Source organism: Polyodon spathula, chromosome 25, assembly GCF_017654505.1.
Source record: "Polyodon spathula isolate WHYD16114869_AA chromosome 25, ASM1765450v1, whole genome shotgun sequence".
Taxonomy (NCBI): domain Eukaryota; kingdom Metazoa; phylum Chordata; class Actinopteri; order Acipenseriformes; family Polyodontidae; genus Polyodon; species Polyodon spathula.
Window position 1 is genome coordinate 23,130,335 of NC_054558.1, and position 25,362 is coordinate 23,155,696.

Genomic DNA, 25,362 nt, shown 5'->3' on the forward strand with positions numbered 1-25,362 from the left:
GCTGGGGAGAATGTGTAACATAATCCAATGCTGAACAGAGTTGGTTTTGCAATAGAAAATTGAAATGCAGTTGAACACGCTCACAGGAAACCCTTTCCTTCAGATTTAGATGCAATAAAAGTTACGTCTGAATTGCATTGCCTATTTATTCCCCATTGCCTTTACACTTCCCCTGTAGGATTTCAGATTTGGGAAATTAACGATCCATATAATAGCAATAAGGCCCTTCAACAAAGGCAGCTAAGCACATGGGAATGGAGCCTTCTCGAGTGCACGTTATACTAACAATGGAAGCACAGAACCGATTTGGAAAGAGAAGAATAGAAATAAAACAAAACACTGGTGTTACTTACACTTACCTGCCAGGTGGCCGGTAGGCAGGAAGCTGCTGTGGTGGGGGGCGTGTCCATAAGGAGAAGCCGCCGGGTGACCCGGTCCTACAAAAAGAGCAACGGCAGTTTTTCTTAGTCAGTGGAAAAGGGGAAGGGGCCAGAACGGACTGAAGGCAATGATCCATCAACACTGCTAACTAGCCACCTGGGAGTGCCAGGGAGCCCCGGTAACTCAAGGAGGATGAGCCTCTGACATTGTTGAGAAGGACCGATGTGAATGATCTGCAAACCAAGGCTATCCATTCTACACGACTTCTTTCTGATTATGTTTTTTTTTGTAGGACAAGCCTGCTTTTTTATTGCAATCGGGTTTAAGAAAAGGTGCTGCGTATAACAAGGCTGCAGATGAACCACAGTTTGCTCACAAACACGTACACAACCAAGACCAGCAATCCTTTACAGGTGCAATCCTTTATTTTCCGTATGAAAGCAGGTGCATCTGTATCACAGTACTCATGTTCCTTCATTCAAACCAGCTGTAAACAGTATATGCCTTCATCAGCTTTGCTATGGTCTTACCAGCTTTTAAAATCTGTTTTTTTGTTTTTTTTTCTTTGCCAATCAATCAGATCAGCCTACGAGTATGAAAGGGTCTTTAATAATCAAATCCCAGGTAAAAACAAACTGCATTGAATACAGGTGGGTTTGTTCTCAGGACACTTTTCAATATATTAATAACAATAATACAAATGCCACCACCACAAAAGTGGTACACTAAGTAATGTATATTAAAGGCTGGTTACTGGCTACAACAGAGAATAGGACAGAAAAGGACAGTGTGCCTCTAGCATAAGGACTAGGCAGAGAGCTGCAGGATTGATGGAGTCTGTCGTGTGCGAGTTCTGAGACTGGAAGGTAACAGATGAGAGTCGTTTTGGAAGGAGACGGCTGACTAACGCTTGTGCAGCTCCAGGCTGATAATGGGGCTCCTCCAGTGACAGCAGGCTGCTAACAGACACAGCACCTGGCAGACAGCCCTCCATACTTCATCAGGACAGCTGGGTCAGGAAGGCACAGCTACTAATGAAGAGAGTCAGCAGATCTGAGCTCCCTGGGAATGGGTTATCGAGAGGCTGTCAGGGCTGCTGGTCAATGGAGGAGCGTAGCTTCGAAGCGCCAGAGGTCAAATTCTTAATGAGGGCTCTCCAATTCTATACTGGTTTCCAAAAATGGAGCAAGAGGGATCGATCCTCTTGGGAAGCGTACTGTTTGCAAAGCAATGTCCCCCTTTGATCTCTTTCACTAACCTCCCACCCCAGCGCCTGTGTTTGAGCTCCGGGAACTGAACGACAGGCTGAACAGCAGCTGGTGCAGGGTTCTGAGAGGCTGCCTGTCACAGACCCTGAGAGCCAATCCACAGAGATTCAAATACACAACTGCACTTAAGAGACTTTGCACAAATCGACTTCTCTACCAGCTTCCCGTGTAAAACCTGCTTGAGCGGATCGCTGGAAGAAAGTAGAACCCTGCTCTACACTGCGGCTCCCTGCCACTGCAGTATCCACATTCCCGACAGAGACCCGCTGGTAACACGCTGCACTTCCACATGACAGCCTGCAGGCCAGGTGTTCTCAGGCTGCTTGAAAGGCTTCCTCACCTGTGGAGGAGAAGAGGGGTCTGGCCAGGTCGTGGGGGTAGGGGAATCCTGGGAAGACGCCCGGGGCTGGGGGCCGGCTGAACAGGTCCAGCTTCCCGTTCATGTCCAGTTTGTGAGGCTCCACCTGCATCTGCTGTTCACACGGAGAAGAGAAACGAAACATGATCAGACGAGAGCCCCGAAATACAGCCGACGCCAGCAATCGTAATGTGGGAAAGCAGCTGTAAGCGACACCACGAGCTGCAGCTACTGACTGCCAGCTGTGCAGCGAGAGGAGATCCTGGAAGCAGCGCCAGGGCTAATATTAGCATGGATTCATTAGGGTTAAAACGCATGCCGACACACTCCCCTTCATTTAGAACAAGAGCACAAAGGTCGTTACCTTCATTTTCTGCTGGTGGTGATAGATTTGCCAGGCGATTTGCACGTGAACAGCGCACCATTTACCAGGTTTCTGCAAGAGAAGCAAGCAGAGTGTAAGCGAGTAGAAGAAAAAAAAAAATCCAAAAAGAGGGAGAAAAAGAAAATGTACGAAAACAAAAACTGCTTACTCTGACAGGTGTTCTGTAGGGATCCGATACCTGTCCGGAAGAAAGAAATCAAACCGTCATTGAGGGGTTTGGAAACACTAACCCTACATAAGCTGTAAAAACTGCTAAGTGGTTGGTTCAAGTTTCTCTTCAAGTCACCTATCTCTATATAGCCTCAAATATCACACATGCAGAGATGGAAAAACAAGTGCGATTGCTCTGCCAGCTTATTCAAAGCAAAGTGGAAGCAGGGGTTTCCTGCCAGCGGCTCACCCTCGGGTCCTTCTGCAGGAGTGTGTGGGGCACGCTGCCCGGTCGACCTGCTACATCCAGAGGGTTCGAGGCCTGCCGGAAAGAAAGGAGAGCTATGAGGAGAAGACTGTCCACTTATAGGAGTGCAGTGATTCACTGTGCACTGATGAATCGTGACTGTATTCAATTATACATATTACTGTAATACAGCTGCATATCGCAACACATGACCAGACTGCACAGCTATAGGCAGTCCACCAAATAGACAGACGAAGAAATAGGACTTCGTTTTTATGAATATAGCTCCTCGTCTCTCTCTAAGTTTGGATTTATTGCAATGGATTTAGACCAGGTTTGATTCCTGGCTTACACAGGGTCAGGATCACTTGGAGGGAGCCTGCCAGGGTTTGTTTGCTGCAGTTCAATAGCATGTCTCCTTATCTCAGCACACTGTCTATCAGATAAAGGCAAGGCTAGCTTTACATTAACAATCTGCCCGGTGGACACTGCGCAGTATTTCCAAACCAGTTTATACACCAGGTTTATTTTTGGCTGCAATACAATTAGCCTGCTTTTAAACAGAAACCCTTTGTAATTCTATCCTCTTCAGCAGCGGTAATGCTAACAGGCATCCTCCTCCTCATACTGTAAGTGCTGCAGGTTCAGTATGACACTGGGGCCTTTTTATCTGTCAGATGTTCTTCTAGGAATTGGTACACAGCATGCAGAAGCTTGACTCAAATGCAAGAAATCACAGTAAGCACTATATTTCTAGAGCAACAAACAGATTGCATTTTCTACCACACTAGATGGAGGAAAATCCACAGCATAAAAACGTTACATTTTTAAAATTTGCAATTAGCAGAAAACTACAACCAACCAATAAGCAGCCAACAAACCACGGCTTGGGTTTTCACACAGCGGTTTTGCTGTCAGAATCAATCCAAACTGCTGGATGCACGGCGTTTTACCAGTTCGATTTAAATCATCCTTCCTGAATTGATACTGTGTCTGTTGCCTGGTTACCTGCTTACAGGACATTATAAAAGCCTCCTGTCCCTCTAAATAAGGACTGTGCTGTTAGGAACATGCTCCGTGTGTTTACAGCGCGCTGTGCAGACTGCAATGCTTACCTTGGAAGGCTGGAATGCTCCATGGGGAGAGCTGAAAGGACCTGTATGGGGGAGCAGGGGAGGCATTCCGGTCATGGTTTGAGGGTATGATGGGTAGAACTACAGAGAACAAGAGCAGAGGAAGCCATTAGATCAGGGAACACACCCACAGCTCTCAGCCAATCAACAGCACCCACAACACTCAGCCAATCACCAGCACCACACCACACCACACCACAATCACTCCTATCCCAGCAAGAGAGTCAACCCAACTCTGACCGCCTAGAACTCCTCTAATGGCAGCATTGGAAATTCCAGCAAGCTGCATCCGACACAATCACACACAGTTAACACACAATCACACACAGTTAACACAAAGACACAGGGGTCACTTACACTCGAGTGCCGCAAGAATGGGTTGTCTAGTTTGGGAGCGTACTTATCGAACTGAAAGAGAAAACAAGAAGAAGAATCATCACTGATGTTGTTCTTCAGAACAGACACCTCTAACTTTCACTTCTACTAGTTTCTGGATGTCCGAGGATCAGTTTTAGTGAGCAAACATGTTCACAGCAAGCAAGTGTATTCTGAATCCTAGCCACCACGCTTCCTCTGCATCAACAAGGTGACTTCTGCAAGGAAAAGTATTATTAAAAACGAAAGAATAAATCAATCCATAAAGATGTTGAACAGTAAACTTGCACTAGCATTGCACACATTAAAGAAACCATTAGCAGCACAATTTGAACTGACCATTAACATCAGCAAAGCAAGGTTTTACATTTTACATTTCAGGTACAAGTACTACAGGGAACACCAGGCCTGCTCTGACTGTGCCATCTCTTTGAGATGCTCCAGTACAGAAAGGTTGTGTAAACGCAATAATCCAGATAAAGCATTCCGACAGCCTGCGGTTCAATACATTGGAATTGAAAACCCCCAAAGAGGCCAGGAGGTCCTGTGGATTACCTTGTGGAGAGCCGCTGTGTGTCTAGTTAACCTTCAGCTTCGCCCATCACACTGTCAGAGTCAATATTTCTATTTAAGATCACATCGATGGATTGATAGATTAAAATGGAAAAAACCTGGCAAGAACCGTGAGTTGATAAAATGTTTACCCTTGAGGAAATCCAGGGAGCTCCAGAGAAGAACTGAGTTGATAACATGGTTTACCCTCGAGGAAATCCAGGGATCTCTATAGAAGAACTGAGTTGATAACACGGTTTACCCTCGAGGAAATCCAGGCAGCTCTAGCCAAAGCAAGCACTTCCCTTCAATTTCATTTTTATTCATTCCAAAAATTCTGACAGATCTTTTCTTTGAAGAAAATGCTGTGCCCTGCCCAGCACCCAAATGGGCTTCTAACATGTACCTATAATGTATTTTTACCTCATGGAACTGCATCTATAATGGATGACAATATTTCTGATAGCTTTAGGAAACAGCCTTCTACATTTCTCAGAACCAGTCGCTGAGGAATCGAGCGCTGTTTGGTTCATAATTGGTTTTAAACAGGTCTTGCTGTGCATCTCAATGCTGCAATTATCATCACAAAACTCAGTGGCAGCAGTTATGGATGGCAAATGGTCACCAATTTAAAACAGATCAATGCTTCCAACAACATTTGCCTCATCAATAACTTCTCTGATATGAGAGGAGGCAGCCCTGCACTGAAACAGACAATGAGACTCTGAGAAGACTCCAACATGTTAAGAATCTGACAATGCATGGAACTCCAGCCCTACGCACTTTAGGAAGAATGCACAGTATATAAATCACTTAAAATCATAAAGACAAAAACGGGATATAGAGCAGCACATCTAGAACACCAGCCTGTGAGTGCAGATGAAGTGGAAACTACTTCCAGTGCAGACCTGGCAGATTCTAAATGTGGCATTCTGTAGATTACAATGAATAAACCATGGATCTATAGAAATACACATGTGAATTATGATCGTCCCTTTCTCACTGGACTTTCAGCAACTTTTCCATAGGACACATGCTACACATACGAACGACAGCATGCGTGTGTGTGCGTGTGTGTCTCCGATAATCACACCTAATCAAACACAGGCTGTGCTTTGTGCTCAAACACCTCCTGTGCTCATTAGCTGATATATCCTCCATAGCGTCAGTGCTTGTTTTATATTACAGTTTAGACAACAATTGCACATCGCTTTACTGCTGTCTGTAAAAAGAAGGCTTTGTAATTTACAAGCTCTGTCTGGGGTTTATTGTAAACAGCTTTGGATAATTAAAGCACGACATTTCATCTTTAAACAATTAAGGATATTCCTTTACACACACAAAAGAAAAAATCTCCATGTGCTGCCATTTAGCAAAGCATCTGCTCGGGGGTTTATAACTGTAAACAAATACAGAGGATTCATAATTTCACTAATTATAACTATTAGCTAAAGGCTGTCGCTGAGGAGAAATAAGATAAATTATAAACATGAGCACAGCTGGGCTGCGCCAACATCGCTCTTTCATGATCAACATAGGAAAACACACACACACGATCAGCATATTAACACACACACGATCAGCATATTAACACACACACGATCAGCATATTAACACACACACGATCAGCATATTAACACACACACGATCAGCATATTAACACACACACACGATCAGCATATTAACACACACACGATCAGCATATTAACACACACACGATCAGCATATTAACACACACACGATCAGCATATTAACACACACACGATCAGCATATTAACACACACACACACGATCAGCATATTAACACACACACACACGATCAGCATATTAACACACACACACGATCAGCATATTAACACACACACAGCATATTAACACACATAGCATATTAACACACACACGATCAGCATATTAACACACACACGATCAGCATATTAACACACACACGATCAGCATATTAACACACACACGATCAGCATATTAACACACACACGATCAGCATATTAACACACACACGATCAGCATATTAACACACACACGATCAGCATATTAACACACACACGATCAGCATATTAACACACACACGATCAGCATATTAACACACACACGATCAGCATATTAACACACACACGATCAGCATATTAACACACACACGATCAGCATATTAACACACACACGATCAGCATATTAACACACACACACGATCAGCATATTAACACACACACACACGATCAGCATATTAACACACACACGATCAGCATATTAACACACACACGATCAGCATATTAACACACACACACAGCATATTAACACAGATCAGCATATTAACACACACACACATCAGCATATTAACACACACACGATCAGCATATTAACACACACACACGCATATTAACACACACACACACGATCAGCATATTAACACACACACGATCAGCATATTAACACACACACACACGATCAGCATATTAACACACACACACATCAGCATATTAACACACACACGACGATCAGCATATTAACACACACACACACGATCAGCATATTAACACACACACACACGATCAGCATATTAACACACACACACACGATCAGCATATTAACACACACACACGATCAGCATATTAACACACACACACAGCATATCAGCATATTAACACACACACACACGATCAGCATATTAACACACACACGATCAGCATATTAACACACACACACACGATCAGCATATTAACACACACACACACGATCAGCATATTAACACACACACACACGATCAGCATATTAACACACACACACACGATCAGCATATTAACACACACACGATCAGCATATTAACACACACACGATCAGCATATTAACACACACACACGATCAGCATATTAACACACACACACGATCAGCATATTAACACACACACGATCAGCATATTAACACACACACACGATCAGCATATTAACACACACACGATCAGCATATTAACACACACACGATCAGCATATTAACACACACACGATCAGCATATTAACACACACACGATCAGCATATTAACACACACACGATCAGCATATTAACACACACACGATCAGCATATTAACACACACACGATCAGCATATTAACACACACACGATCAGCATATATTAACACACACACGATCAGCATATTAACACACACACGATCAGCATATTAACACACACACGATCAGCATATTAACACACACACACGATCAGCATATTAACACACACACACACGATCAGCATATTAACACACACACGATCAGCATATTAACACACACACGATCAGCATATTAACACACACACGATCAGCATATTAACACACACACACACGATCAGCATATTAACACACACACGATCAGCATATTAACACACACACACACGATCAGCATATTAACACACACACACAGCATATTAACACACACACGATCAGCATATTAACACACACACGATCAGCATATTAACACACACACGATCAGCATATTAACACACACACACACGATCAGCATATTAACACACACACACATCAGCATATTAACACACACACGATCAGCATATTAACACACACACGATCAGCATATTAACACACACACGATCAGCATATTAACACACACACAATCAGCATATTAACACACACACATCAGCATATTAACACACACACTCACGATCAGCATATTAACACACACACACACGATCAGCAGGTTAAGAGCATTATAAGGTTCCAGTGACAAAAAGACAAATAAGAGCTGTAACACTTTGGCACGTTGTCAAATTTTCTCCTTAACTACGAAGATATTTTAAACATCAACTCAATAAATTGTTCACAAGACAAAATATGCTGCAGCAATGAACAGCATATCCATTTTCTGTTTGCACAGATGAAGGCATGAGCCAACGCATCTGTACACTTGGGGCTACAGTTTTATCTTGTATGTAAAAAGGGTTTTGCTAAATAACCACTTCCAGACTGAACTCATGTTGCCCCCAGATTAAAGGCTGGAATGTTTTCCTAACAAGGGTTGGGAATCCTGCATACGCTACCATTGTGAAACATCAAACAGATTTAGACTTTTAAAATCAAAATAAAAAGTTGGGCTTTTGATCATTGACAAACACATATTATAAAAAACCTCATCAGTAGAAACAGGGCTGCTGGTCCTCCCAGCACATTTTATTTCAAGTCAAAAATGGATTTTCACTGTACTTGAAAATCACTGTCAGTTCACAGCCTCCGAACGACAGTAGAAACTCCAGCGCCCCGGATGAGAGGGAAATTCCCTTCCACTCATAACTTTGTAACACTCGGATGTGAATCGTTATCGATTGGGACGCAGCTGTAAAGGTGAGGGAAGGAAAGCTTCCCTTGTTTTGAAATCAGCACGTTAATGAATGGACTTAGAGTATCAGCACACCTCTTTACAGTGGGAATCTAGGAATCTAGAATCCAAGCCAAACATTGAGGTACTGAGCTGCTCTCTAAAAGCATGTGGTTGGTAGCCTAGCTGGAGGGATCTTCTTACAGATATACATCTTCATTCTCTCAGATTCTGTTTAGGTATCATTTTTAGTTGCCACACTGGTAAAAATTATTATAATTTTTTTTTTAACCTTAAACCCAGTTCAGAAAAGGGATTGGAAAGTTTTTTTTTTTTTCTGCAATAGTTAGTATGAGTGACAAACACAACAACAACAAACAAATCGATTTAAGCAGGACACAGCAGACAATCCAACAGAACACAATAAACTGGTAAGATATTAAATACTCTGAAAATGTGGAAGTACCGTACCGTACCGCACCGTACCAGCAACATACTGATTGTGCCCTCAAGCTGGAAACACCCCCAACAGGGGGGTAAGTTATCCAGCGGGTATATGAAGTGAAAGGAGGCTGTGGGAGCTCCTGGGGGTGGGGGGGGCGAGTGCGGGAGGCAGGCACGCTACTTATCCTCACATTTCGGGGGGGGGGAGGCAGCACGGGCGGCGCAGTGGGCGGAGCAATGCTGGCGGGAATGGGCGTGAAGGTGTGTCGGTGAGTGTGTTGGTGCTGGTGCGTGTGCTGGTGTTGGTGAAACTCGGCTCTCAGGAGAGACAGGGAGGTTGCTGCGCCGCTCCGCTCTGAACTCTGAACCAGGAAGCGGTTGTTCAACTCTTGCCGCAGCAGGCCATGCTCTGCAACATTATCGCGCAAGAAGGAAAAAAAAAAGGGGGGGGGGGGGGGGGGGGGGGTTGGGGGGGCAGGGGGGAGGGGAGAAATGAAAAAGAAAAAAAGCATAGGGGCCAGTCAGTTTTCACAACAGAGACAAAGTAGAAAAAAAATATTCACCTGACATTGTCTGTTTCTCCAGCTCATGCTGTGAGGGTTTTCTGCGTGAGGACTCATTGGTGGTGGTAAGAGAGTTGCCTGAGACAAAGTACCAATCAGAATCCCCGAATGAGGCTGGCAATACATGATTGGCTGGTTGAATGATATCAACAGGCTGGTATCTAAAGACAAGAGAGAACACCAAGAGTCATCTCAGCAGAAAACATTGACTTATCCCCAATGTTTCTACATACTTTAATCTGTCTGATGCCCATGCCTGTCCTTTTCCTCAGCGGAAGACATTTCTGTTCTCTTAAACAACAGGGCAGCTTTAGCTTGGGAAAGGGAGAGGGGGCATGTTTCAGGGGTCATTGCATCATTTAAAGAGTAAGTGGCAGGGTTCCCAATAATACAGCGTTGCACGTCCCCACGTGGTTCCTACAACTGTTTAAATAGCGTGCCTGGCATTTTTCTTTTCATTGTTAACATCCTGAGAACTGTCTACACTTAGAAGTTGTTAGGATGTTAGCAATGAAAAGAAAAACCACAGGTACATTATATAAGCAGTTGTAGCAGCACGGGGGGAGGTGCAACGCTGTATTATTGGGAACCCTGCCACTTACTCTTTAAGGCTTCTATTGCTTAGCAGTTGAGCCATTCCTGCTTTTAAGTGAGTTTAATTAATTAGACACAGTCATGCATCTTTTTAAACAGGCCATGAGGAGTCACAGTAAACCCTGGAATGGCTGAAACTGCTACCCAATTGCTCCCTGATTATTGAGCAATATAAAATCACACTGACATCTCTCTGAAATCTGACAGTTACAAATAAAAAACAAGTACATACATATCATCATGATATATGCTATCCTGTTAATAGCACATATCATGACATATTGCACACATCAGTGACTGACTTTTCATACTGTCAAAATAATATTGCACTGTTGCAAGGGGTCAAGCTATACAGTATACTGTATTCTAACTGTGTGAGTGTGTGTGGATTGAAACACACACACACACACACACACACAAACACAACCTTAATATTAATACTGGCTATAGTACAGTGGCTATAACTTCCTATACTAGTCAATTCAATGCACATCTTACCATAATGAGTCACGGAGTACTGCACTTCTATTGCAGTTTTATGATTCAAATGCCATTTAAGTTAAACTATCACTGACCTGTAGCAATTCCACCTCCCCTGGCCCTCCAGAAAGTTACATAAATAAACGTATCATGTGCACCTTTGCAGCCATCGTGACATCATTGTTAAGAAACCATGGAAAAAAATGGTTTTATTACAGGTCACCAAATCCAATGCAAGGCTTTTATACTGTACTTGCAAGTCAGTACAATATACTTGCATGGCACTAAGCCTGTAGCTGGGAGAACATGTCATTATTGGTCTGCTAAACAGCATTTACACATCTGTCTTTTTACTTTTGGTTTTTCTCCAATCCCTAATCGTTGGATTTCTTAATCCACGTGTCGTGGATAAACAGACAAAAAATCTTTACCTGTGTAATTGTAGCGATGATGGACAGACATGAGCTGCAAAGATTGGCACACAGTAAGCAACTTGTAAGGTAGCGTGTAAATACCAGCTTACACTGGACTCAGTGCAATGCAACAAAGGAGCATTACACACCTGAGGGCATCGTGGGTTTGGAAACTGCGGGCAATAAACTACTTGGCAGAAGCATGAAATACATGCAGATTCCTCCTTCCCTTACTAATAATATGTCACTGCTGTGCAAGCAGAAGGTATTTTGAAATAATACCTTCTGCTTGCACATCTGATCTGCTGATTTGAAATAAGGGCAGCTACTGCATCAGAGACAACTGGTTTCTGGCATCAGTGAAAAGTGGCTCTGAACTACAATTCCCAGACTGCCTTGCTGCTCACACACCTAGTCCAGAGCACAAGCCCAGGTGGGTGAAAGAGGCGGAACCTACCTGGAAAGCCGGCCCCCGAGGGGTGCCCTGGGACCACGAGACTGTTTGTTGGTAAGGTTGGAGGTGGTGGCAGTGTAGCTGGGGTTGCGAACATGGCCGGATGGTGGTGTGGCGGTGGTCGCAGCGAATAGTGCGAGGTAGAGAGGCTGGCAATGGACAGCGGCAGGGTGGGATTGGATGAGGGGTGGCCAATGAAGTGGGGGGAGGGGGGGAGGTGGTGTTTCGGGAGGCTGGCGCTGGCCGCACTGCTCGCGCTGCTGCTTCTGCTGAAGAAGAAAAACAAAAAGAAACAATGTTAGTGGTTTCCCTCAATACAAAGCTCAATTACTGGGAGACCTTTCCATTTTGTCTCTTTTACAAGAAAGTCCTGGACAAAACTGAAAACACTTTGCAAACACAGCCGATATCATGATGGCTGCTGGCACGCTCTTTAAAACAGGTTTCACTCGTGTGCAACTGCAACAGACGTGAATCCTTTTGAAATTATTTCTGAAACTTTTCTTGAGATGGGCCTTAAGTCTTAAAGAAAAACCCTATGACTCGGGTTGGAGAAAAAAGTCAACAGATTCCTGCGACCCTGGGACTCTTGTGATTGGCTCAGGAGTCAAGCCTGCGGCAGGGCAGGAGCTGCTGTAAATACTGTGTGTGGGAATGTAAGGTTGGCAGGGATGGGGTTAAATCTGTCCCTGCCAGCAATCACAGGCGTGCCCTTCCCCAATTAGGCAACCGAGTGCTAATTGGGGAGTGGTCCTGTGTTTACGCAGTCTGGAGTGAAAGCGAAAGCCCAGCCTACAGGCACTGATTGTATTGTTTGTTTTTTTTTTATTTTTATTTTGGCTCATGCCTGTTTACTTGTTCCTGTTTATTTATTGTTTTGTTTAATAAAAGTGCACTCTAGTGCTTAAACTGCAGTTTCCTTGTCTCCCGTGTCTCTTTCCCGCCAGCTAACATCTGGGTCCACAGCGCTATCCTGTCTGGACTCCGCAGGACCAGTGACATCCCACTTCTCACACCAACTGTGACAGGATAGCGCTGTGGGCCCAGATGTTAGTTGGCAGGAAAGAGACTCAGGAATCTGCAGTTTAAGCACTATAGTAGTCATTTATTAAACAAAACAACAAATAAACAGGGAACGAGGGCCAAAGTAAGGTTACGGTCAATTGCCTAATTGGGGTATGACCGCACCTGTGATTGCTGGCAGGGACAGATTATCCCCATCCCTGCCAACGTTGCATTCCCACACACAGTATTTACAGCAGCAGGGCTTCTGGCCTGCCACAGGCCTCTTTCACAGACTGCTTCAGATGGGCCAGGTGTTTGGGTGCCTAAAAAATGAAATGACTAAACATAAACTTTCCAGTTGAGTCTTTCACAGCATCAGCTCTCTCTTCAGTTTATTTTCCAGATCCGGATATCCAGACCACCAAATTTCATAGAAACAGATAGATTTTTCAAGAGGAAAAAAATAACAATTAACAAACTGCTATCGCTCTCACCTGATATTGTTAAGACTGTTGTAATGTTGCAGCTGGTGATGCACTTGGTGGTTGAATATGGGCGGGGCGTGGACCTGAGGGGGCGGAGCTCGGAGCTCTGTCTGAGGTTGTGATTGGGCGGGCAGTGGGGATGGGGTTGGCAGTCGGACGGCTGCTGCCTTCTTCACGGGCGGAGGCGGGCTGCGGACTCTGGTGCTGGGCGGGGGAGCCGCGGTGCTGGCGACAGCGGGCAGCGCGGATGCAGCGGGAGGGGAGGCGGGGATGGGGCTGGGTGCAGGAGGCACAAAGGGAACCTCGGTGCTCTGCTCCTGGCTACGCTGGAGCCCAGAGACTTTGGTCGAGCTTGATGTCTTCGATTCAAGATTTTCATTCGAGTTCAGACCTGCAAATGGAAGGAAAAAAGGAAAAAAAAAAATCAATATGTTCAAGATGGCAAGTGCTTCGTAACAGGGAAATGTATTGCAGGAGATGAGCTCTCCGTATGGCAAGCTGCTGGAGCTCAAGGACACCATCCAGGACCATGGGGTCACATTAAAACTACCTCTGTTGTGGGGTCCAGTAAACAGCCTACACTGATACAGAGTAATATAAATGTGCCAACTTAACACACTGTTCTACAGGATCTCTCCAATTCTACACAGTATAAGAGGCCCCCCATGGCTGACCTCTTATGATGTTATTTCCCCTGAAGCATTGTTCATACAGAATCAAAGCCATGGAGCTCACGGCAAAGCCCGCTTCATAATCAAAGCCATGGAGCTCAGGGCTGCATCCCTGAATCTGGAGCTCAGGGCTGCATCCCGCTTCATATGCCATGGAGCTCAGGGCTGCACCCACTTCATACAGAATCAAAGCCATGGAGCTCAGGGTTGCAACCCGCTTCATACAGAATCAAAGCCATGGAGCTCAGGGCTGCAACCCTCTTCATACAGAATCAAAGCCATGGAGCTCAGGGCTGCATCCCGCTTCATACAGAATCAAAGCCATGGAGCTCAGGGCTGCATCCCGCTTCATACAGAATCAAAGCCATGGAGCTCAGGGCTGCAACCCGCTTCATACAGAATCAAAGCCATGGAGCTCAGGGCTGCAACCCGCTTCATACAGAATCAAAGCCATGGAGCTCAGGGCTGCATCCCGCTTCATACAGAATCAAAGCCATGGAGCTCAGGGCTGCATCCCGCTTCATACAGAATCAAAGCCATGGAGCTCAAGGCTGCAACCCGCTTCATACACAATCAAAGCCATGGAGCTCAGGGCTGAGCTGTGTTTAGAGATGCTGGGCTAGCTGGGAGCTCCTCTGTAGTATCCAGTCCTGAGCACTTTACCCCAAACCATTGACTCGAGCAAGCCCACACCCCCCCTTGCCCTGGCAAAGAGAATTCAGAATCAAGCATCAGCTTTTCCTTTCGTTTTGTGCATGATTTCATAAACTGTTTAATCAAGTCATTTTCATGTTTGACTGTAATCAGCTGATCCAATTTCTCGGGGCGATCCAGTCAGTTTTAATAAATCATATCTAATTAGAAAGTTAAATGCCTTTTCTATTCAGGCTTTGCAGAGCACACAATCTGGCATGAAATAATTATGTTTCAATTGTGCTGTGAAGAGAGATCATGGCCTCCTATCGCGTCCCTTTACCTGCCCCCCCCCCAATCTTGTCATTGGTTCCGAGTGCCAAATTGGAGGCGGACAGACCCAGCCACAGTAGAATCTCGAGAAGCACAACATATGAAAACGCTACCACTGTGGGCACTATTTTATATGTATCTACAGAGCATACCATTGTATCTCCCCTTGCGCTTCTACTGTCCATGAGTACGAAAAACATTGCATTCCCATTGTAATGCCGCTGCACTGCCACTGAATATCAGTTAAAAAGGACTCTTGTAGCAGCAAGTGCTATTGTATTGATCCCAGGTGTGGTATTTGTGCATTATCAGTAAAAAAAACCCCGAAAAACATTAATACCTTAATGGTAAATCACTCATCGCTTGAATCCAATCTGTACGTCTCCGATCTCTTGAACAAGGATGGAGCATCTCATTGAGAAAATCCCACATTCTTAACATTCCTGTTCCTGGAATAGACTTATAAAGGCTCACACTGGTCCTTACTATTGCCAAACAGATTATCCGCTTGAATTAGAAGCAATACTGATTTTGAGTAATCAGCACACCCCTTCTGGAAGCCGTGCAATTGGCTGGGCTTGCCAGTCTGGTAATAGCTCAGAGCCTTCAGAACGGAGAGAAAGGCACGGCTCTAATCTGCACACTTAACACAGCCAGGGTTCCAGGCTGCTGAACTGAGCCCCAGTTAACAATCTCCAAAGACGCACAGACTCCCTCCAAACCACAAAACTCTCAATTTGCAACAAGGCTTGTTATTCATGGCTTAAATCTTCCAGGGATTCAAAACGTAAAAAAAAAAAAAAAAAGGTAACAAGCTACAAATAATACTTACAAGAAGAGCTTGAAATCCCCATCGACCCTGCAGAATCTGGGTAAGGGAATACTGGCCTATTCAAATGTGTGTGTGACTTGTAAGGTTTCCAAAATGGACTAATTCAAATATAAGAGAGAAAGCTCTCGTCTAAGTCATGCTTGGCAGTGAGGTTTCCCTAGAAGCTCTTCCGGGCATGTGCTACACAACACAGGCACATTTCAACCTTTAAGGGCTGTGTATGTTAACATGAGGAGGGTAGGGGGGCTTGAACAAGCAAGATCCTTTCTGTAACTTTCCTAGTAAAATAAGGTTGGGTTGTGTAATAAATAACTCAGGGACCTTCCTCAGCGTTACATTACACAAGTTTGTGTCTAATTCCATCCCAGTCAAACAGCCTGCTCAGGCCAAAAGCCAACACTCAATATTCTCGCTGGTGAATCAAAGCTTTTGCACACATTCATTTTTTGTTTTCTTTTGGTTTGTGTGCCAGCAGTGGACATGAGATCAGTCAAAAAGTCACGCCTCAGAGCCAGAAGAAAACAGGGCTATTTGCTCCGTGTAATTACGCGGTGAAGAAAGCGATCCTGCTCCAGTTATTTGCACTCATGCTTTAGTTTGTAGGAACTGGTGTACAGTGCTGCTTAAAAGAACAAAAGTACTTAAAAGAAGATTTGTTTGTAGCTAGTTATGTGTACAGAAGCAATGTACTTCTCTCAATAAACACAATTAAAACAATATGAAGGGCAGGCTCCCCGGGTTTGCTCAAGGGCCCTCTAAGTCTTTCAGCAGCGTATTCTTGCACTGATTCCAGAGGAGCTGATTGTCCTGCATGGCACAGAATGAAACTCGTATCATCCTGCTGTTCACAGCAGAGGGTGAAGTGATTCTGCTGAAGGGGAGATACACTCCAGCACCCATTAGACCGCTGTCCTCAGGAGGTAAGGAAACTGGCACGATACGATGAGGTGCAGGCTAGTCTGATGATGATTTTAATAGGATTTAATGGGGTTGAGGAGCCATGCTAGCTAAGCTTAGTGTCTCTGTTACAATCCTCCCTCATTAAAATATCTGTCCAGTGGGGATGAGGCTGGGGTTGCTGGGAGGCAAGTACGTTTCCATTATTAAAACGTATTTAGTTTTAATAATTGTGCATTTAAACTAGGTAACTGATATTAGTTCCTGCTCCTACATGGTACAGTGTAATTACACAGGAATGATCATCTGAACAAAAAGCTGGCGCAATTCCATGGTAGCAGCACATAAACCAGTAGTTACCATGTACCAGCATGAATCACAGGTAGTTATCTAGTTATTATTACTGTTATTATTATCAATAATTTCTTTAGTTGTATACAAAAAAAAAAATCAAGAATTACAGTACAATTAAGAGCAAGACACAAAATACAATTACCTCAGTCCTAATAAGAGCAAACCATGTTATTAGCATGTAACTACATTGTTATGTATACCCTATAACCTAAATTGCTACCAGGTCTGTTTTCTGACAGAGTGCACAGATGGCTCATCTGTACAGAAACACTTGCTGTAAAAATTAACACATCTGAGAGATACTGTAACTTCAAGGTCATCCTTTAAAAGACTGAGGAATTATGAGAGCGACTGAAGCAAAAGGATAAATCATAATGAAACTCCGAGTCAGGGCTCATGCACGAGCCAGCCGCTGACAGGGAGACTGCAGTCTGAATGCACTGTACAGCAAGACGGTAAGGTAAGGTTTCTGGAGATGGCAGGTGAAGATCACAGGGAAGCGATCTGCAATCGGGGGCCGTGACACACTTTTAAGGCTGACTGATGTTCTAGTGGTGACCTGTGATGACTCCTCAGCACTCCAATCGCTCCTTCATGAAGCTCTAGTGTTTAATATTATTCAGCTCGGACCTGATTTATAGCACAGGGTCACCCCTCAGCAGCTGGAGAGCGGGGCCTGTCCTGGAACAAGGGATGATGGGAAACAAGACAGGCAGAAAGCTTCTGGGAGTCAAAGATATAAGATACATTTCTAAATGCAGGCTGTCTATTGCCCTACGAGCAGCAACTGACACAGAAGTAAAACTGAATGAATGCATCGTCTGCATCTTGGAACCGCTGCTCCCTAAGCGCAAGATGTAAAGTATTTTTAAAACCAAAAACACATCTTGCAAAACGATCACACGATCAGTAATTTGAAAACCTGAAATCGCAGCAACAGAAAGCCACACAGAATAAAGCGTGATTAGAGTTTACTGAGCCGCTGTGCAGTGGCGTTTCGCTCAGCAAATTTACTGTCAGATTAGATTTTTTTTAATTCCCCCAAAGGGCCTCCAGCATTGCAGTCTGACGCTGGAGATCTTTGTAATTTGCAATACAATTGTTCTTTATGCAAACTTTAACCACCTCTTTGTCAAAGAATTATAGGCACACGCCCCCCCACCCCCCCCGGCTGCCTGGCCCTGAGAGCGAGAGAATCACAAGGAGTGGTGCAGGCATCATGAGGGTTCCCCGAGAGCGAGGGAATCACGAGGAGTGGTGCAGGCATCATGAGGGTTCCCCGAGAGCGAGGGAATCACGAGGAGTGGTGCAGGCATCATGAGGGTTCCCCGAGAGCGAGGGAATCACGAGGAGTGGCGCAGGCATCATGAGGGTTCCCCGAGAGCGAGGGAATCACGAGGAGTGGCGCAGGCATCATGAGGGTTCCCCGAGAGCGAGGGAATCACGAGGAGTGGCGCAGGCATCATGAGGGTTCCCCAAGAGCGAGGGAATCATGAGGAGTGGCGCAGGCATCATGAGGGTTCCCCGAGAGCGAGGGAATCAGGGGGGGTGGTGCAGGCATCATGAGGGTTCCCCGAGAGCGAGGGAATCAGGGGGAGTGGCGCAGACATCATGAGGGTTCCCCGAGAGCGAGGGAATCAGGGGGAGTGGCGCAGGCATCACGAGGGTTCCCCGAGAGTGAGGGAATCAGGGGGAGTGGCGCAGGCATCATGAGGGTTCCCTGAGAGCAAAGGCATCATGAGGGCTCTCTTAGCACATGCTGGTCTTTTAGACATGTGGAATGTGCTGTAGCAGTCATGGCTGTGTTCGGCAGCTCTCAGGCGGTTTGTCCCCAGTGAGGCACGTTCTTATTGTTCCCTCTTTTCACAGACAGTGAATTGAGGAGCTTATACAGAACTAATCTAATTACAACCTGTCTGGGCACAACGCTTCACAGTGGCAGGTGGATTTTCAGAGCCTCCCCTCCTATTGTTACTTTTCCAGGAGTGAAGGTTAGTTATGCAATGCCCGGCGGATCCTTAGAGATTTCCGCAGACCACGCCTGCTTTTCAGCAGCCTGTACCATATAGCAGCCTTGTCATTCCATTCATTAGCACAACTAGCTCCTCCATCGGACTAGCAAGAGCCTGAACACCATGGCAGCAGCTGTCTCTATTGATTACTGGAGAGGACGCAGCTCAACAATTAGCTCAAAGACTGGAGACAACACACGCCACTTTCAATAAACTCTGCTGCTTTGCTTAGTTAACTTGAGAATGTGAGACGTGGCTGCAACGCACACACACACACGCGCGCGCCTGCAACAATCATGCTTATAACCACCAAACCTGCAACACACTGAATACAGCAGCTGCAATACATGTATGGACACAAACACATGGAAAAACAGATCTACTTCAGTAGCTGAAAAAGAATACTGTGATGATAAAGATCTCACGTAATATATTAAACAGGTAGAAATGTAAATACTATAGCACGGTAGTATTAGAGAGAGGCAGGGCAGCAAGTACAGACATTTGACAGAAAGCAGCCCCCGCTGTTTAAAATAAGCTCATGATAAGTGCATGAGGAGAAGGAGATCACAGCCGAGACGCAGGGGAAGGGAAGCTGCTATTGATTCTTCACTGCAAATCAAGAGGAAATGTATTAACTGCTCCAATTAGAACATAAAATGCAGGTCCCAGAGCTGAATACCCTCCCCAGACTTCTCAATGCCTCAGAGCTTGTAGTCTGCACCCTGGTGTGGCACCAACAGCCAGAAACACACCGCGCATCGTCAGGTATTGAGCAGACAAGATAACTGTTAGAAACATCACGGATTTAGGCTGCGTGGTGCCAACAACTCAAATACAACCAATACTGGAAGTATTGTTTAATAGCACAGCTTACAATATTATTATTATTATTATTTTTATTATTATTATTAGGCACTCCCAGAGCTAGAATACCATTTATACCTAGAGAGATTATACATTCTGTATAATGTGAGGGGGGGTGGGGTGGGGGGTGGGTTAAACCTGGAGCCACTCAAACAACATATTGTGGTTCCGGACTTTTTGACTGCCCTAAATCCTAGATAACATTCAAATACACGACAGCAAAGTGTGAGATACAGTAAAACGGCTAAATTATCAATGGATTCAACGAGTTGCAATATGACAAACAAACTGTTCTGTGTTGAAGTGCCAAAGAATACAACAATGCCCTACACTGATTCCTATCCTTCTGCTATTCCCTTTGTCTTGCAGCGAGGCTGCCGTGAGTTATCAAGCATGACGAATAAGAAAAAAAGGAGGAAAGAAAAGGGCAAGAGGAGAAAGGTGTGCGGCCAAGCCGTGAAAAATGTATCAAGACAGCTTCATCTCGTAACCCGCGGGGCTGCCGACGGCTGCCTCCTGCCACAGAGGCCTGTCACATCTTGTTTCCATCCCTCCCGACAAGCCCCCCTCCCCCAGCTGGCAGCATGGACTGAGGGGGTAACTCAGCAAGGCAGCCTGGTGACACGGAGTAAACAAGGCCAGAGCTGGGAAACCTCAGGGATTGTGTCAAAACAAGCAAAGGAAAACGGCTGTTCGTAGGGTGCGGCGACCTTAACAACAAGCTTACAGAAGAGTGTAATAAAATAATAAACAATGCAGGCTCCTGTCAACGACGGGAAACACCACGTCAAGCGTGTGTGCACATTCAAGAAGCCTGGAATAAGCATGCACACCTCCTCCAGCTCCTTTGGGGGAAGTTAATAAATGAATTAGGGACAGACATTTTACATTTTTGTTTCCCTGTAAATCTTCATTTTTTTTTTTTTTTAATATAGCGCCTTTCATAGTGGACCACCATCACAAAGCGCTTTACAAGACATGAGACTAGGGTGTGTGAACCATGCATTAGCTGCAGAGTCACTAACAATGACGTCTCACCCGAAAGACGGAGCACAAGGAGGTTAAGGGACTTGCTCAGGGTCACACAATGAGTCGAGCTGGCTGAGCTGGGATTTGAACCAGGGACCTACTGGTTACAAGTCTGTTTCTTTAACCACTGGACCAAACAGGCTCCTATGTAACGGGTTTATTAATGCCAACATAGGTCTGAATCAAAAGATTTAAAGCCAGGATAGGAATGGAAGTAAATGGGAGCGACTGGTCTGGATGAGTCATCTCAAGTTTAGATGCAAGTCCGAGGTCCTGTTGCAAGTGACTGACGCTGTTGTTGATGCAGCGTTCACCCCCTAGTCTCTGTAAGTTGCTTTAGATAAAAGCATCTGCTGAATGACTAAATAATAAAAAATCTGTTTGTGGCTCTATTAACTAACACACCCGAAAACTGCCAATCAAGACAGCCAAGCATATTCCTCCACTAGTCGGACATTGTTCATAAAACGGCACAGGCACCAAAATGAATTCATTTTCAATGAATTACTCGGGAACGCCAGGTCTCATTCTGCATTGCTTTCAATAAAGCCACAAAACACATTCTTTCTAAATGGGGACATGCTTGAAGCTGCTATTGACAACATGAAGACAATGTATCCCCCACCCTCCTCCCTTCATTTCATGGACGGTTGAATAGATTCAGTTATTGACCTCTGCAGAGAGCCGAGTGTCGTCAAGTGTGTCTCTGTGTGTGTGAGCGCAGGATGAGGGGAGCTTGTTCAAGTTTTTGTAAACAATTTACAGGGAGACACAGATGGCCCGTCGCTACTAAATCTAATATCCAAGTGCTTTCCCTTTAAATGCACCTGCTGCAAGTCCAACAGAGCGGTATTGTATTCTTTGTAGTCTAATGTACCAGGCTGCGGCTAATATGTGCTCCAAGGCTCTCAGGGGCAAGCCTACGATTTATTGTATATCAAACAATCATTGCTGACCGCAAGACCTGAAATTGGCTTGCTTTAAAAAAGAAAGAAAAGAAAGAAAGAAAGAAACCAAACGGCTTAGTCTTTCACTGTTAAAGCAAAAGCTCTTTAATCAGATTAAAAATCTTTTCTTTGAACTCTTCCTGAGCTGGCTGAGTGTTTGAAACAATATCCCAATTCCCTCCAGTATTTATATAGCAGCCTCTGCTTTCTCAGTCTGAAAGCACACAGACACATTAGGAATAGACTGTAAATCGCATGTGTGTAAAATAGCTGTAATGTCAAAGGACATCTCTGCTGAGCATCTGAAATACGCAAATGAACATACCGATGTCCCAGACAGGTCTGCGCTCCTTTAAAACATGCTTTCTGAGCAGTGAGAGAGATCAAGTGCCATCAAGAACAAAAGCTGAAGCAATCCCTTGGGACCTCCAGTTTGTGATCAGTCTCAGCACTGATTAAAGGGAGATTAAACCAAATTATTTACAGAACTGTATGACAGAGCCATTGTCTGGAAATGAAGGAGACGCCTGACAACCAATCTCCTGCTATCACACACTCATCACAACAGGGAGATGCAGCTTTTATATATTCCACAATGCAGATTGGTGGGGGGGTTAAATTACTCTAACCAGTCACAGCACATTTATGGTAAAGTGTGCTGCTGTACCAACGGCAGGCTTTTCCAGCTTTTGGGCCAATCCCTGAATACACCATTATAAACTGGGAGCTTCTATGGATCCATTTTAAGTCAGCCACAATGAGCCATAGATCTGTGAAGAAGCATGATAGCAATCATTTCTGGCTTTTTTCAAATCAACTTTATTGCAAATCACCCTGAGTTTGTAATGACAAAAAAAACAGAGAAGCTCTTATTTGTTTTAATGTTAGTTTGGTTTTTTGCTCCACAAGCAGACTACCCCTCTTCTTGTAGCCAGTGCATGTGTTCAAATCAGGATATCAGTGAAAAACTGCTCTGGCTCTTGAAGCCCTCCAGTGATTTTCCTGTTTGCTTTGATGGTCGACCCAATTTGAAAGCATTGAGATCCTGGTTTATCCCTCTGTAGCATGCCTTGTCTAAATCCTTCAAGTTGACCTTGTAGCTTTTGTGATTCTAAAGTTGCCAAATAAAACAGCGCTCCTTCGGTGGTCTGAACGGCCGCCTTATTTTTGAAGGCAGAAGCTGGCTCCTCCAAAGGAAATGCCAGTCCTTCTCATTATTTGGTTTTATCCAGTTAAAAGGGCTGTAGAACATGAGTAAAGTCTGCAAGCAAGACCTTGAAACCCCTTCCTATTGGATTGCACTTCACCTCATGTATTACAGAAAGGGCTGGTTTGTCACACAGGAGTTGCACTGTTCATTCATTATTTTTGAGTACGGCACAGTATGAATTATTTTGCAAGCTGGCACACGTCACATGAAGGAAGGTTCAATAGCCACAGTTAAGACACTGCAACTTCTCTCAATTTGAAGAGTAGCCCAGACGAATACTTTTCCTTTATCAGCCTTTAAAGCCTCTAAACAACTGCCGACACCATTTCAGTAGAAGAACAAAAAAAAACACCACTTACTGTTACTGTCCAGAAAGCCAGCGGCCGCCTACATGTGGGTTTGTTGTTATTCACAGAGCACATTCGCAGGGAATGGTAGAGTGGGACAGAGTCCCCACAAGGACAGATGCCCGAGCCCCAGCAGTCAGGGCAGAGGGATAAACGTTCACATTCAACTGCTTCAAAGCTCTTACTCTTTGGAATTCACCATGTTTTTTTTTTTGTTTGTTTTTTTTTTAAGCCCCCTTTGGCTGCAAACGTCTGCGGTCTGAGAATATTTCCATGAAGCCGCGGGGCCAGACCGAGCAGGCGAGGCACACAGAGGACTGTACAAGTCACAGCCCCGCCTGCCCGCTCCAGCCTTCTACATACTGGCCTGTACAAGTCATAGACCCCCTTCCCCCTGCTGCCACAGGGAGCTGGCAAACAGTTTGGTAACAGATGACTGTTTGATTAACTTTGGCCCCACTGTGTACATGAATTATTTAACAGGGGATTGTGACTGGCCTGCTTTCTTGCCCCCCTCAAAGCTGACAGAGAGGATGTTGAGTAGTGTTTAAAATACGCTGCTACATGCGAGCGTAACAAGAACACATACTACCACCGCTGCCTGCGAGCAATGCAACACCTGCCTGTGAAATACCTGAAAACTCCTGCCTGTGAAATACCTGAACAAGAGTGAGGTTCCTTAGCTTAAGAAACATTCGGGATGGACTGTAGGCCTTTATAGAGGAGCAGTGAAAAAAGTTCTGAAGCCACACAACAGTGAGGGAACCACAATTCTAAAAGCACCCAAATTTGGCAAAAGCAGCTAGAATGAGCAGCCATTGAAAACCTTAAAAGGATGTCAGGGTTTTGCACGGCAACATTAAATAGAAAATAGATTTTGATGATTCCTTTAAACAAACAAACCCAGAACAGAATCCATTATCAGCAATTGCACTATGCAGAGCAGAGATTAGCCAGGAGATTAAGCTATTACCGTTCAGAAGTGAAATCGATCCGGGGATGTGCACGCTATCCGCTAATCAGCTACACAGCCGGTGTACTGAATGTCATTTCCCTTCTGCAGCCCAGCCCAAAATGCAATGCTGACAAGAAAGGGACCCCCACTCAGTAAATGGTGACATGTGAGTTCCAGTAAATTGCTTCCCTTCACACCAGGACAACTCAGGCCCAGGCACAGAGAGCACACGATCTATAGCGGATCAATAAACCTGCTGTGCACACGCTCTGCTCCTCACTCCTCCTTCTCCATGCAAGATGACCGGAGGTCATTTACAACTCCCTCTGGGCCGACCCATCAGAATCACTTTGTGTTTGCAGCCTGGACCGGTGAAGCTCTGTGCTTTGGGAGGTGTCCTATTGCTCTGCTCATAGGTAGTCTCCGCTGGGGAGCCAGAGCACCGTATTGACTACCTGTCAGACTGCTGCTTGCAGAGGGAGTCTCGGGAGCCTGCCTCAAGGCCAGGTTTAAGAGGCTGGCTAACAGCATCATTTCTTGGTAATGGCTGAAATAAAGTGACTGTCAACTGAAGCTTTGTCAACATCTATAGCTGCCACCTGTGGTGAGAAAGAAAAGCACACCTCCAATGAATTGAGTGCTTTGACTGCTTGTTTT

At 44.9% G+C, this 25,362-nt stretch overlaps 1 protein-coding gene across 1 annotated transcript in view; it reads right to left on the reverse strand.

Annotated features, from left to right (window-relative positions):
• Positions 1–25,362, reverse strand: part of LOC121299670 (autism susceptibility gene 2 protein homolog) — a 217,266-nt gene that overhangs the window by 3,963 nt on the left and 187,941 nt on the right. The window contains 10 exon segments of the mRNA XM_041227559.1: positions 354–437; positions 1,990–2,122; positions 2,372–2,443; positions 2,541–2,570; positions 2,793–2,864; positions 3,905–4,003; positions 4,280–4,330; positions 9,816–10,033; positions 12,132–12,397; positions 13,628–14,009. Coding sequence (XP_041083493.1) covers positions 354–437; positions 1,990–2,122; positions 2,372–2,443; positions 2,541–2,570; positions 2,793–2,864; positions 3,905–4,003; positions 4,280–4,330; positions 9,816–10,033; positions 12,132–12,397; positions 13,628–14,009 — 1,407 coding nt within the window.